This window comes from Spizellomyces punctatus, assembly GCF_000182565.1.
Source record: "Spizellomyces punctatus DAOM BR117 chromosome Unknown supercont1.20, whole genome shotgun sequence".
Classification (NCBI taxonomy): Eukaryota; Fungi; Chytridiomycota; class Chytridiomycetes; order Spizellomycetales; family Spizellomycetaceae; genus Spizellomyces; species Spizellomyces punctatus.
The window spans coordinates 292,912-307,469 of record NW_015971556.1 but is presented as its reverse complement, the minus strand read 5'-3'; the positions used below and the strand labels follow the sequence as shown (position 1 = coordinate 307,469).

Sequence of the window (14,558 nt, the reverse complement as noted above, 5' to 3'; positions counted from 1 at the left end):
ACGTGATTTAGCAGCGGGCACGTGAACATTTATTCTTTCAACAGTGCAACCGTTTTGTTTCCTTCGCAGTAGCTTGCCATAGAACAGTCCCCATCAGGACAGATCTGGAACAGCCTAGCAAGCCCAAGTGTATTCTTCTTTGGCCTTGTTGTCGTCTCTTCCAGACGCTGTCTGATGTCTTGTTTAATCGGCATACAAGCTGATTTTTTTCACCCATAGCGCTATACGCTCGAAGCGTTACGTGGTCGTAAAGGTCAGCAATATCAATCCCTTTACTCTTGTCAGCGTCGCCAAAGAGGCTACCGTATGGAGCCGCTCTTCATCATGCGGGCGAGGTCTAGATGCAAAGGAACAATGCTTCAATGTCAGAGTCTGATAGCATGGAATGCAGTTGCGGAAACAGTTACGCACAACGTCGAACGCTGTGCTGTAATCGCTCGAGACACGGCCATATTTTTACAATATAAGTCCTATATACAAATAAATGTCTACCCATTCTACCAGCCAGGGGCTAGCCATCTCTTTTCAAATTCCTCCATCCAGCCCCTGGTCCCATTATTTGGAGCGGGTGCCAAATCCATGATGCGGCACATAAGGTTGTAAAGTTCCAAGTTCAGGAAAGTAGGGATAGGTTCTTTAGAAGGTCTGAACGCCGGTCCTGACGCAATGAAGATGCTTTGCATATCTGGGTGGGTGATATTGTATCCGTGGAGACCTATGGGTTGAAATGGTTTTGTCGGGTCGTAGGTTGAGCGCACGGCGAAAACCCATCCCTGCAATTTTATGTCAGTGAATGCGAGACCAGCTTGACATCAGACGATACGTACATTCTCAGGAATCGCCACGATCGGTCCGATCCGGGATGAATGAGAATAGTGATATTCGGCGGGTGCATCTTCACGGCGCCAGACTTTAAAGCGACCGTTTTCTTTGGAACCTTTGGTGAGCGCTTCGAGAATTCCTTCGGTAGCTACCATTATTGGGGTATACGTAATCAGGTCGACTTGCCCCTTACACATGCATATCGGCCTTTGTACGTACCGTTTCCTTCATTCGGGTACAGCATAACAAGTGGCTTGTTCTCGAGAATGGTTACATCGTTCAGGTTGATGTAATCATCCAAGAAGACTATCCGATCCTTCGAGCTGTTTGTCATTCCATGGTCACTCACAACCATCAAATTCACTTTTCCCGTCAAGTTCCGCTCTTCCAGTCCTTGCAGCAAGTGCTCAATAGCCTGGTCCACTCGAACTAAAGAGTCATTGACTTCTTTCGAATCCACTCCGGCCCAATGCCCAGCTGAATCCACATCGGGAATATACATGGTAAGGACTGAAGGGCGCTCTTCCAAGGGCTTTTCCAACCATTCCAATATCTTTTCCGCTCTGTCGAACAAGGGCATGGTATGGTTGTATTTGAACCAGTACGTTGGACGGATATCCTAAATCAGGCGGATACATAAGCCGTCTGTGAAATATATGTGCGTTCTGCGGTAGATGCTTACTTGAATGGCAGCTTCAGAACCTGGCCTGGAAACAGATTAAGCAACTTGTTCTTGCACATTGGTCAAAAAGAAAATGATGCCTACCACATGCACGCTGCAGATCGATGTGACTGCTTAATGGCCGTCACCCATATCGGCTCGCCACCCCACCACTGACCATTGCCATTGCTCGCCGGGTCAACGTAGACGAACGTGTCGTCTTTCTCAGGGTCGTAAAAGACCTGCACAGCATCAATGATTGGCGCACAAGACGAGGAAAGGCAAAGTAGGGTTTGATAGTTACATTGGCTACAATCCCATGTGACTCTGGATACAAGCCGGTGACAATACTGTAGTGGTTCGGAAACGTGATGGACTGAAGCAAAGCCTCAGAGCGCGCTGCATTCAACTTTGCTAAACAAGATACGTACCGGGAATACTGGCTGCATAGTCTTTGCATGAATGCCATCGGCCGCTGGCAGAGAAACATGTCAAATGCTACCACAGAAAAGTCAGATGTGACACTATTTGTAAAGGACCTACCAAGTTGAGCCAAAGCCGGCGTGAGGTTTCGATTTAAATAGGATGCACGAAACCCATCCAATGAAATTAATATTATTGTACGGGCATATGCATCCGCCGAGGAGAGAGTCGTTGCTGACGAGGATGATGTTTCCTCACCCCGTTTGGTGACCGCCCACACTCCGACTCCCAGCGCCAGAAGCAGCAAGCAGGCTGCGCCGGCAAGAAATATTCTGAAAACAGGCCTCAAATAATGAGAGTCCTAGTGCACTGATAATTCAGCTCTGTGCTATGGTCGAAAGCCCATACTATTAGCAACACCTACCCGTTTGCCCCCAGGTTGAAGATAAGCTTTTGTCGAACCTTCAGTGCTACCGACCAGAGTTTCCGCCGAACTTTGCTGGTCAGTGTGACCCCAGTAACTCTCCTCAGTGTTTAGCAGGCGTTGCGTGCCATCGGAGCCCACCCACTCCTCAAAGGCAGCGTTTGCCTCTTCGTCATGCGGAGGGTAACTTTCTTCTACGATAAAGCGCTCAGGTGACAATGCTCTGCGAAATTCCTCTGGAAGTATCTCCAACGTGGTTTTCTTTGGTACCGGAAGTGCAAACGGCTCTTCGTCCACCCTCGAATCCCACAACGGGATCTCCCCGTAGCTCATTTGGTAGAGGACAAACCAACGCTTACAAAGCTAAGCCAGACCTCTAGACACCGCGTTTTACATGTTTGGAGGACGTCAAGTTGGTAAACACCACTCTGAATTGCACAATGACCGCCAATGACCGTCGAACGGAGGAGGAAAAGATGCTCGCAGGCGACCTCTACATCGCCACTGACCCAGATCTTACGCAGAAAAGAACCAGAGCGAGCAAAATGTGCAGAAAGTTTAATGACCTCGACGAAGACACGCCACAAAACGAAAAGCAAGATCTCTTGAGACGGTTGTTTGGAAAGTTTGGCGAGGAATGCAGCATTCTGCCTCCCCTACGGTGCGATTATGTAGGTAATTTCTGAGTACTCAAGGACCACTACTATGATGGACGAGTAATCGTGCGTTTCCGCAGGGAAAAAACACGTTTATTGGTGATAGAGTCTTCATGGTATGGATACTGATAATCTGCGCTGTGTCATGCGTACTTTCAAAGAAATGAAATGATTGATGGCCATTGCTCCTATGGCTGCAGAACTTTGGAACTGTAATATTGGACACTTGCAAAGTTGAAATCGGAAATGATGTGTATGTGTCTTTGGTATACTTTAAGATTAAGGTTTGCTCATCAACCAAACTTTTTGTTCGGTAGCCTGTTTGGACCCAATGTCTGTCTTTTTGCTGCAACGCACCCAGTTGACCCCGAAATCCGACGCAACTGGGGCCCTGAACTGGGCAAACCTATCAAGGTACGATGGGTTGTGACATCCAACATGAGCTGCACATCTAAAATCCTGCTGCTGTCAGATCGGAAATGATGTTTGGATAGGTGGCAATTGCACAATTCTTCCAGGCGTTACTATCGGAGATGGTGTGACTGTTGGGGCTGGTAGCGTTGTCACGAAAGACGTAGAACCCTATGTAGTAGTAGCTGGAAATCCCGCCAAGGTCCTCAGACGACTGGAAAGACGTGAAGCAACTTCTCTGAAAGGATAGTATTTATTGCAACAAAGCTAGCCACAGTTCGCCAGATTTAGAATAATACATTTCTTACATCTTTGTCAGAATTTTGTAATAGGGATCACGTTGTAATACGCTTTCACATACTGCATCATTTGCGATATACCTTCGACTTAAGTCTGTCATCTGGGGGACTAGGATACGTCGTTGGGTTATTATGGCCGTAAAACTTGGATGGGTACTTTGGCAATAAATCCATTGTCGTTTGGAACGTATTGCTTTCAGGTTTACTGGCTGCGCCTTCTCCACCCCCGCGAGCAAACCGTGCATGTTGCTCAAGGCGGTCGGCAGAAAGGATATCTTGCAATGATTTCGATTCGCTGATGGATTTCTGGTCATTCCTGGCAAAGAGCATGTTTGTTCGTGCATTTTTCGCTGTCGCCGTGTCCGTGTTGTGATTAGTTGTCACTGTGTCGGCTTGCCCTAGCGCCTCTTTCTCAAGGCGATCCAATGCTTCCAGCTCTTCAATCGTTAAGTCCACATCAAGCAAATCACTGTTAAAAGATGCAGTACGATGTGTAGGACCGAGAGGAAGGTTATCCGCATTGCGATACGGCTCACCGAATTGCGATTTGCAAGCGCCTTCTGTCTCATTTTCTATAAGGACTGCGGCCTGTATAGCTTGGTTCATTACCCCTGGCCACTTTCCAATCCCTGGTTGATCCGCTGTGTTGCTGGTATTGTCAATGTCTGCAACTGCTTCTCCATCTTCTTGAGGCATAAATGCAAATAGATCCGCCGATGGGCCAAGATGTCTCAGCTGTCGAACGTAAATATTTGATTCAGACGACGTCCGTACATCCGGTAAAGCACCACCTTCGGAAGTGGGATTGACATCTGTTTGAACGGCTCCCTCTTCCTGTCTTTTATCCCGCGCAAACGGTGAAAACTGCAGGCTCCTCAATGGTGGAGTGCCGCTTCTGATTGGTGAGCCACTTCCTGACACAAAAGTTATCCCCTTGAATTGGATCTGACGCTGATCAGCCCAAGTTTCGTGTGCATTCGGTCGGGACCAATTGTCTAAAGAGGGGTGGAGCTCCACTGCATCCATGTAGTCCTGTCCTACCGCTTCGTGTCTTCGTATTCGAGGCCCAGGTGTGGACTAGAAATATATCGGATTGACATGACTACTGTCACAAGCTTCGCAGTGTACCTTCTTACCCATGGTATTACTTTAGGCTCATCCAAGAAAGGATTCTTCGATGGCGGTGCATTGGTCCAGCGGACCATTGGCTGCTCTTTCGTCCGTTGCAAAAGCAAACCTGTGCCCACGTTTAGAAGTAGCGGGTCATCTTCATCAGCTACAGGCTTCTTCCGCTGGAATTCTGGTGTGCTATATCTAGCCCTCATTTCCTCTCTTCGAAGATTTCGGGTCGAGTACCTTTCTAGCGTGGGGGTGCTGACATTTCGCCTCCCCAGTAAGGTACTAAATTGTTCTCCTAATCTCGTGCGGGTATTTCTTCGCTGTAAGTCAGCAAAGTCTTGGGCAATCGCCCCTTTGAAAAGTCTTTTTTTACGACCGGATCCAAGAGTGCGTCGAGGACCTGAGACCAGTTGGGATGCCATTTCATCCAGCTTCTCCTGCAGGGTATGTTTGAACTAGGGAACGAGATGACGGTTGAACTGTGCGTAAGGTTCTCACACTCATTCTGTCATACTTGTCGTTCAATCTGTGATGCTTTGAGGTTGGGGAGCCCATATTGGACCCCCAGTCAACGTAGCTGGACCCAATGCTGCTGGGACTAGCTGAGAGGGCGTTGCCATCGCTAGGCCCTTTTCATGCGATCTTAGCGGAGAAGTAGGCGCTTGCCGTCAACAATCTTTAACTCACCAAGTAAGTCTCCCGTGCGAATTGAATTAACGGTCCTACGCGGAGCCACAGGCGATGTATAGGGACTTTCCAAAAAACTGTAATTGTAGGACTCAGTTTTTATTACGGTTGTCGAGACTCTAGACGTGCGAAGGAACGAGAAAGAAGAAAGTCGGCAAAACGCTATGGAAGTGCATGTCTCTGCTTCCTGGAGAAACCTGGCAAATGGGATCGCGGTCAGCTCCGCTGCTAACGACAACGAGTCTTCCCCCGGATTCACTGATGCAGAATCAAGATCTCCTTCTAACTGAACACAATCTTCTCTCATTGTGGAAAACATTGGAATCAGAAGCAAACCTGGCGGTTTTGGGAGGACTGTGGGAAGATATGAGGTGGTGGCTGTGAGGTTCATTTAATCACATGATATTGCTGATTCAGCAAGTCTCCAAGATAGACTACAGACATCAAGCTTATTTCTTCCAACCAATGACTATCCGTCCGTCACCCATATCTGTCCCATCCTCCTTGGATAGAACCCAGATTCTCTCAAAGTATTGAACAAAGACACTTTGCGAAAGTACAGCCAGTAGAAATTCGTTGAAGGATAGCCGAAAAGGCAATGAGGTGTCGCTACCCGCCTGGATATTCGAAGATGCGGATACTGCTTCGGTTGTGGCAAGCTTTCCATCTGATGAGGATAAGGAAGCTGATCTCTTTCGTCGGTGCCCTCGTTCATATTTCGTCGACCCGCGGCCCGGCCCTTGTCCAATCCCCGATCCGGTCAAATCGACTTTAGATGGCGGGCCGTCACCCAGTGCCCCTCCCAAATCCCCCTCACCTTCCTCTTCTCCCAGCGCTTCATCAAGCTTCGGTTTAAAATGCTGTTGATGATGTCGATGAGCGCCTGTACGGCGCGAGTGTGATGCTGCTAGATTCGAACTGGATCCTGAACCACCAGAATCACGGGAAGGCACTAGATCAATACTCGCGGACTTCTTCATTCCTTGTGAGCTCCCTGAACCAAAACCGCTCAGAGTTCCTGTTGAGTCTCCCTTATTATTCCCCAGTTTGAGCGCTGTATTTAGGAACGAGCTCACCGCGCTCAGGTAAAGCTCCTCGTCTTCCCGAGTGCCCTCTGGAGTTCCTGCTCCCGAAGCTACGCCTTCTTGTCGCAGTCTTTCAAACATCTCCAATAAGCTGTCCATTACAGCTTTGAGCTCGTTCTTATTTAGAAATCCGTCTCCGTCGATGTCATGAATATCGAACAGGAACCGTAAACGCGAATGCAATGGTTGCTTCATGATGATGTCCAGAATATGGACCACGGTCGCAAGATCCACGATGTACGTACTCCTGTCACTTCCATGACCACTTGCATCTCGGCTATCTGCAGTCGCTTCACCTACTTGCGGCGGCGCTAAAGGTGAAGACGCGTCTGTACTTCGGTGTTTTGCAGTCCGCAGGAAGTTGTAGTGCAGTGAACAATAGAAATACATTCGATCTGTGAGTCCAATCTGAATCTCGTCCGTTGATGCAACGCTGCGCAGACTTAGATTGCTTCCAAGCGGATCTTGTCCTTTGACTGAACTTGCTGATGGAGAGGATTTCAACGTGCCTGACCCACTATGTGGTATAGTACGAGTTGACGCCACTGAGCTGCGACCTAATGTATTACCGCGATTTTCTGTGGAAGGTCGTCCTGCGTCTTTTGTCGGTGCCACTCCGGTGGTTCCACTCCGCCATGGGCTGACCACAGCGAGGACCTTCCGAAAATCGCTGAGTCGTACTGTTTTCTGTCCAACTTCCTGCTGTCTTTGCATTTTACTCCTTTTTTTGTTCTTCTTCCCAGCCTCGCCCGAGGTACGGCCAGCCATACCCCATCCGCCCAGAGAGATCAATAAATCTCTCATTTCTGCCTCCTCGACTTCTTCCTCTTTTTTTCTCAAAGCGGCGATGCCGCGCCCATCCTCCACTTCCTCCTCGTGACCATATTCATACTTTCTCACTTCATCATAGACAATCCCCACCTCTTCAAAAGTCATTGAAACTTGCTCACAAAGCGTTCGCACTTGAGACTTACGACTGGTCTCCTCCATTTGATGCACCACTATGAGCCTGTAGCGCATTCTCAGCGGTTCGATTACCTCCGCTGTCACCGTCGATGAATAGGTACTGTACGCAACCGACATCAGGTGTTCAAAGAGCTTCCGTCCGGTTAGCGTGGAGACGTCAACTGCATCTGTGCCTCCGCCGAACCGTCTAAACGTGTCTTGACTGCCCCGTGGAGGTGCAGGATCGCTACCCTCTGATGCACTAGTACCTTCAGCGTCACCGACGTTTGCGTCGGCATCCCCTTCCGTGCCCAGTCTTTGAAAGAAGTTTTTCAGGATTCTAACGAAGAGATCATCGTCTTTGCCCTTCTGCACTAGTTGGGATTCGTTTATCTTCAAAATGGCGAGAGCCACCCAAAACAGAAACTTCGGTCCGTCCAAGAAGAATGCGTCCAAAAATTTCACCCCGACACGCAAAGGAACCGTATTTAGAAAAAGGCAGACAAACCAAGGTACTGATATTGTGGATAAATCCATATACAACTTGGTCAAGTGAGCCCAGAGCGTGGGAAGGTGGATTTGCACCAAGTGAGAGAAAACGTTTTGGTCGACCACTGAGCCAACCAATGTTTTAGTATAATGGTCAGGGAGAATTCGTTCAACTATGATGCCTGCGTCATTTAAGAAAGACCGGTTTTAGCCATGAGCAAAATCATACGTTACTCTTTCTGATACTGACACAGCAACCAAAAGGCATCCTCTTCTCGTAAATGGAGTAACAGGACGGCGGATATGATATTCAAAGCTTGTGCATAGCCAATAGCTGGATTTCGCCACGAATATGCAGTGAGGAGCCGTCGAAGGGCGTCAATACCCACCGTCGACTGGTACGCTGGGTGCTCTGGTAAACTCCTGATGATAGGAGGGGGCGGTGCGGGTGAGTCGACCCGTGGCAACACACAATCCCTGTGCCTTTCATGTCATACCTGCGAACGTCTTTCTCAATCTCTTCGGCAAACACGCTAGTCTCCCGCATATGACCATGCACGAGCTTAGTATAATAGTCTTTCTCCGGGCGTGAATACCAGCTGCCGGCACATATCATCCTGAATAAAACCATTAAATGTCATGGGTCACCCCTTCAGAGAAAATGAAAAATTCCGAAACACATACCAGATGTCGCCACGGAATTTGATTGGTATCCCATTGGTCCGTATTATTAGTTCGCGCAACGCCTTAAAGTCTTTGATCATACAAACATCTCTTCCATTGCCTTCCAAATAGTCTTCCCACTTCTCTATTGCCTGTGCATCTGCTTGGGTCCTGCTCACACGGTCTTCAGACAAGGGGGGGTTGCTAATAGATCTTTTCACCATATCAGTTTCAAAATCTTGGCTTCCACCCCGAACTCTCATTGCTGGCGGCAGCGTCCCTTCGCTGTGGAGGTCATCGAACAAGAATTTGAGACCAATCTGAAGAATTCGAGGTCCACCACCGGTTCCGTATATCTTGTCCTCTTGTAGGCTGCCAATGAACTCGTCAAGACTGCCAGTAGAGTTTGCGGAACCACTAACGCGGAATGTAAAAGCTGATCCACTCGTTGCAGGTTGCGATCCTCCAGGTGTAGATGGTTGGACTGTGGAACCTCGTCGAATAATGCCACCGTTTCGTTCACCAACCACAAAATCGTCATCAAAATGAAAATCAACCTGTTTCATCCTTTGCAGAAGAATTTCCGATACACGATCTCTACTTTTGACATTACCAAATGACAGCCAGATTTCCTGTTTGCTCTTGGTTGACAGAACAAGGTAGCCTGACAAAGAAAACGTGGATATTTTCCCAGCAGCAGGTAGGGCCGTTGGGGGCTGCTTTTTAACAGAAACGATATGCGGATACGGTATACTCAATATCAACGTGGGATCCTGCGGAGACTCAAAGAGCGTGGACATCGACGCAGAATTTGATGCTGCAGTACTCCCCAATATCTGGCCCCCGGAACCGGCTGGTGATAGGCCCACGAAATTTAGGAAATTTTGCGAGAGATACAGTTTACCAGTGATGTTGGCAGAGTTCATTCGATGATAGAAGTAGCATGGGGCTTCATCCAACACGATTGTGTCCGAAAAGGGCAACCTGAATAGCTGACGAAACTCTAGGTTTCTCGTTTGGATGTCTAGGTCTTCTATGGAATTCATCGTCGCAGCGGAGATGTGGGCATATCGCATCAGGCCATACGTGAAGTCCGCTGCCCCTACACCATCACTCTCGTCTTCTTCGATAGCCCCAGTTTTCTCCAATTCTGAGTCAGCTGCCTCCCCTGACGGTTTGTGTTGATCGCCTGTCCGCTCCAGTTGCTCTGTGAAGTCTGTTTCATCCAACCCGTCGCTCACCGCACTAGCTGATCGGCGCGGGAAGAAGGAAAATTCATCACGCGACCGCCCCATTGTTAACAGCCCGCCGCCGCGATTTCCAACGTTAGCCGACAAATCTCCGCTGACATTACCCTTGCCGAACATGTCCGACAGTGCAGATATTGAATTTTCCGCCCCTTTTATCAAACGATTCATTGCTGCATTGGCCAATACAGAGAGAACTCGGAAGACTTCTTTTCGGTGAAAGTACAGCGAAAAGGTGTACTGCAGAGCCAGAAAGAATACTGAGCGTCAGCAAATGAGATGTGTCCTCACAAGTGGGAATGAAAACCACCAGCGTACCCACATTCTTCCGCTTTGTTCCAATCTGGATACTATCCGGCAACAGTAACCGGCTTGCATTCACGAGTTCCAAAGAGGTGACATCTTTCAGGCCAATGGAAATAGGCACATCTGAAGGATTCGATAGATTGCTTTCAGGCTGTCCCGCTGATTTGGAGCCGTAGAAACAAACGTAGTTGCGGGTTATGCATAGCTGTCCCCTGGCGGCAACCGTTTCACTGATCCAGTAAGTGCATGCGTAGACTGCATCAGACGCCTTTGGTGAGTTAGGAAAGACGTTTTTCCAGTGAACATTGACCCACAGGAACCATCGTAGACCTACAGTTTAGTAAGATCTCGTCTGACAGCATCGGAAAATGAGGCAGGAGCGATTTCCGAACTTCCTGGAGTTTCGCTTGTACCTCAGCTGCTCTCGGGTCTGCACGCAACCGTTAATCAGAGTCGGAGATTTTGACCGCAAGATTGCCAGTGTACTTACCCACAGCTTCCTCTGTCAATTCCTCAAACTGTTTCAATAACATCGTGTCAAGCTGGTGTGGGGTAAAGGTTGAACCCGATGCATCAATCTCTGCAAGCTGTGTCAAAAGTACATAAAATAAGCGAATATAGAAAGCAGAATGTGTAACATGGGTCCGTCACCTTCAAAAACAAGTTTCTCTCCACCCAATTCCAATCAGTATGGATCTTCTCGAACGTGTCATCAACAGCAACGATGTATTCAGCCTTTCGACTTGGACATCGCAGAATAATGCGAAACTCGTACTCCATTATATTTTTCTTATATGCGCTATCTGAAGAGGTTGAAAGCGACAGAGACGCTATCCCACTAAAGAGGGATCTTACGACGTTCGCCTTCTTGGATTGAAGGGCGAAGTGCGCATTGCCGGCATGGTCCTGGAATGTGGCCGATGGAAGCGCTGTCGTGTCGAGCGGTTTGATGAACATTTTCAACTTGCAAGGCGCCAATGGAAAGACCGCTCATCAGAACACGTTTTCGCCATTCGGTGCGAAATGCAAGTGCGGAACGCCCTGCGCGTCTGCTTACAGGTGCCGTGGTCAGCTGACCAAGCGACTGAACCTCCAAGTGAACAAAGATCAGATCCTGACTTTTCAAACGGTCTTCCTTTATCCCATGATGGCTGGGGACAGTAAGTATCAGCAATATTTTGACTTTGTCGGTTCGGGAAGTGTGGCTCCGTGCTTTTTTCGATGCATGCATTGGGATGTCGAGCACTATCAATGGCAATTTTAACTGACTTTCCTCTCCCTGTCATATCTAGCAGATAATGGGGAGACCGAGATCGCACTCTCCATCGAGGACACAAACGCCCTCCGCATCAAACTTGGACTGAAGCCGCTAACAGAAGGAAATAAGACGGCCAAACAAGAAGAGGCGGAGGAAAATTATGTAAAGCATAAGGAAGAACTGGCGAAGGCTGCTCAGCGGAAGGCCCTCATTGATCGTGTGTCGAAGGAGACGGAAAAAGCTAAAAGAAATCGTCAGCTGGAAGGGAAAACCCTGGGGGAGGCCTCCGACGAAGATGATTCGACCGCTGACTCGCTGGAATGGGTGCGAAAACAGAAAGAAAGGGAGGAGAAACAGAAAGCCAAGGCTAAACGAAAGCAGTTGGAGTTAGCTAAGAAGAAAGCTTCCGAATTGATGGAAATGGATGAAGCGGCTACGAGCAGTTACACTCCGTCTCACTTAAAAGGGCTAAGAGTTGATCATTCACTGGAGGATATTGCAGGGGGAGGGGAAACCATTCTAACATTGAAAGATGCAACTATCATGGAAAATGAAGAAGAAGGGGATATTCTTCACAATGTGAATATCGCTGACATGGAACGGAATCGTAAAAATCTGGAGAATAAGAAGAAAAAGCCGGGCTATAACCTGTATGACGATGAAGAATTCAACGCTCCTGGGGAGAAACGCAATCTTCTGTCGCAGTACGATGAGGAACTTGACGGTCCTAAAAGAAATGGCTTTGTCATCAGCGAAGAAGGAACGGTGGATCTTGACCAAAAACGAAAGGAAGTATCAGAAAAACTGCGAACAAATGCGGTATCTCTTAGCTATGAAAAGACTCAGGAAATCAAAGACTATTACACGCAAGAGGAAATGGTGAGCTTCAAAAAGCCAAAGAAGAAGAAGAAGGTCCGACGTGAGAGAAAACAGCTTGATTTCGATGCTCTTGATGAGGAGGCTCCTATTCATGAAACTGTGGTGCGCGACCATGGCTCACGGCGAAGAGGTCGTACTCAAGAGGATGATAGAATGGATATTGATGAAGTACCGAGATCTAGTCGGGATGCACCACAGCACTCAGAGCAAATGGACTACGAACTTAGTAATCGAAATGCCAATATTGAAGATGTGAATTTTGTCGACGACGATGACCTACAGTCTGCCTTGGCACGTGCACGGAGGCTCCAAGCTCAAAAGCGAAGCAAATCGGATGTTGAAGAAATTGCAAAAGGTTTGTGCAGAAGTACTTGATAAGCCTATCGGCTTTTACATGACTTACTAGATTGGGTTCAACAATAGCCGCGCGTGAGATCAAAGAAGATGATACCGTGGAGGAAGGTGCCGTAGTTCTGTCTGCCACGTCGGAATTTGTTCGGAATCTAGCCACAGCGCCTGTTGTGAAAGCCACGGAACCAGCACGAACCAACCGGCCAGCGCTCCCGAAGGAGGACTTGGAAGAAGAGCCAGCAAATACGATGGAGGTTGATGATGAGGATCAAGAAGAGAAAGGAGGATGGGACCATGAACGAGAACGGTCTACGAAGAGTCTGGACAGCAGCGTGGAGGATGTAATGGAACAGGATGATGGGGACCGGCTGGTAGGTAAAGACGAGCTGGTTTACATTCGGGCTACGTTTCTGACGCATCTTTCCTTCCAAGCCGGCGCCCATCGAGGAAGAACCATTGGTGGCTTCTGGGCTCGCAGCGACTGTCGCTCTTTTGAGTCAAAAGGGTTTTGTAGAGAAAGCAAGCGCTGAAGTGCTCGAAAGAGAGAGAAAGCAATCTGAAAAACGAGCATGGTTGGCAGAGCAGAGAAAGCGAGACCTCCTCAGAGAAATTCAAAAGGAAAAGGAGAAAGAACGCAACAAGGAGCGCAACAAAGCACGAGGTGGTGGCGATCGCGACCGTGACTGGTATCGTGAGGAACAAGAGGCGCGGTACGCCGAGCGAGAACGAGCCAGAGAAGTGGAGGAGCGATTTAGACACTACATTCCCGATGTAAACCTAGATTATCATGACGAGTATGGACGAAAGTTGAATGCCAAGGAGGCCTTCCGACAGTTGAGTCACAAATTCCACGGCAAAGCGTCAGGCAAAATGAAGACGGAGAAACGGCTGAAGAAGATTGAGGATGAGCTCAAGATGGAGAAGATGAGTAGTACTGATACCCCGCTTGGAACCGCGAATGCATTACTGGAGCGAACAAAAGCAGCCGGGGCGGCGCATGTTGTGCTCAGCGTTGGAAATCGAGGGTACGCAATTCGTCTTTATGTTTATTATCGATTAGCACTGTTATATGATCGGCCTGTTCTCATCACTATATTTGTTTCTAGTGTTTTGCCAGCTGATGTAGCCCTTGCGGAAGCCAAACCTGCCAAACCCGCCCGCCAAGCTCGAGCAAACGTCACCACCACCACAGTCGTCGATACGGATCGAAATGTTAACACTTACAACCGAGAGAAAGTTACCTTCGGTTTGGGTGCGGGTACATCATCAGGCGCGAGTAAGCGCAAGCAATCATCGGATGATGGTCCGGTATCAAAGCGGTTTAAAGAGGAGGAGTAATAATATAAGCATGTAAATATTGTTGAATAGCCATCAGCCTGAATCGTAGCGTAGCGTTGCGTTTTACCCCATTGATGGTGCAGAGCTCAGATGCATCACGCATACAGTTTTGTGAACGTCAAGCATCCGTTCCGCGAAAATAGTCGTGCAATTGAATACCGTATACGGATGTAGTGTTAACTGAACACTACAAAGTTATTGTCACCAACGTAAATCCGCACATTGCAGTCAATTTTGTGCATACAGCTGGAAGGTTGCACTGACTTATCTATCCGGATTTGAAGGCACAGCCGTAAGCCATCCATTATGCGAGAAGTGGTCCCGAGTCAGTGGCGATGAGAGACTTCTTTGCTGAGTGCTTAACGAAAACTACGAGAAGGATTTGGGCCCCTGGACCATTTGTTCAACTCATTTTACAGGCAGACAAATTCCTAGGACAAGAAGGAGACGAACAAGGCCTCTACGCTTGTTTGAAGAGCATATATGTCAATGAGC

At 48.3% G+C, this 14,558-nt stretch overlaps 5 protein-coding genes across 5 annotated transcripts; 2 read left to right on the top strand and 3 right to left on the bottom strand.

Moving 5' to 3' along the window:
* Positions 1–433: 433 nt before the first annotated feature.
* On the bottom strand, positions 434–2,663 carry SPPG_08302 (uncharacterized protein; the record flags this gene model as incomplete). Its single annotated transcript, XM_016756459.1, has 9 exons — positions 434–773; positions 828–970; positions 1,042–1,441; positions 1,505–1,529; positions 1,589–1,725; positions 1,788–1,859; positions 1,915–1,958; positions 2,027–2,267; positions 2,331–2,663. The coding sequence occupies 9 exons, from the start codon at positions 2,661–2,663 to the stop codon at positions 498–500; spliced, it is 1,671 nt and encodes a 556-aa protein (XP_016604443.1). The 3' UTR covers positions 434–497.
* A 60-nt stretch (positions 2,664–2,723) lies between these two features.
* SPPG_08301 (uncharacterized protein) lies at positions 2,724–3,765 on the top strand. The gene is made up of 5 exons (XM_016756458.1): positions 2,724–3,001; positions 3,067–3,102; positions 3,187–3,239; positions 3,304–3,400; positions 3,459–3,765. The coding sequence occupies exons 1-5, from the start codon at positions 2,771–2,773 to the stop codon at positions 3,645–3,647; spliced, it is 606 nt and encodes a 201-aa protein (XP_016604442.1). The 5' UTR covers positions 2,724–2,770; the 3' UTR covers positions 3,648–3,765.
* SPPG_08300 (uncharacterized protein) lies at positions 3,637–5,822 on the bottom strand. Its single transcript, XM_016756457.1, has 2 exons — positions 5,503–5,822; positions 3,637–5,444 (listed from the first exon to the last, which is right to left on the bottom strand). The coding sequence occupies exon 2, from the start codon at positions 4,720–4,722 to the stop codon at positions 3,763–3,765; it is 960 nt and encodes a 319-aa protein (XP_016604441.1). The 5' UTR covers positions 4,723–5,444; positions 5,503–5,822; the 3' UTR covers positions 3,637–3,762.
* Positions 5,823–5,861: 39 nt separating this feature from the next.
* On the bottom strand, positions 5,862–11,247 carry SPPG_08299 (uncharacterized protein). Its single transcript, XM_016756456.1, has 8 exons — positions 10,889–11,247; positions 10,728–10,824; positions 10,572–10,667; positions 10,254–10,492; positions 8,706–10,171; positions 8,519–8,638; positions 8,272–8,444; positions 5,862–8,203 (listed from the first exon to the last, which is right to left on the bottom strand). Exons 1-8 carry the CDS (start codon positions 11,192–11,194, stop codon positions 5,952–5,954), a joined length of 4,749 nt encoding a protein of 1,582 aa, XP_016604440.1. The 5' UTR covers positions 11,195–11,247; the 3' UTR covers positions 5,862–5,951.
* A 98-nt stretch (positions 11,248–11,345) lies between these two features.
* Positions 11,346–14,273, top strand: SPPG_08298 (U4/U6-U5 snRNP complex subunit SNU66). Its single transcript, XM_016756455.1, has 5 exons — positions 11,346–11,397; positions 11,530–12,729; positions 12,798–13,096; positions 13,158–13,750; positions 13,832–14,273. The coding sequence occupies exons 1-5, from the start codon at positions 11,382–11,384 to the stop codon at positions 14,061–14,063; spliced, it is 2,340 nt and encodes a 779-aa protein (XP_016604439.1). The 5' UTR covers positions 11,346–11,381; the 3' UTR covers positions 14,064–14,273.
* Positions 14,274–14,558: the final 285 nt, after the last annotated feature.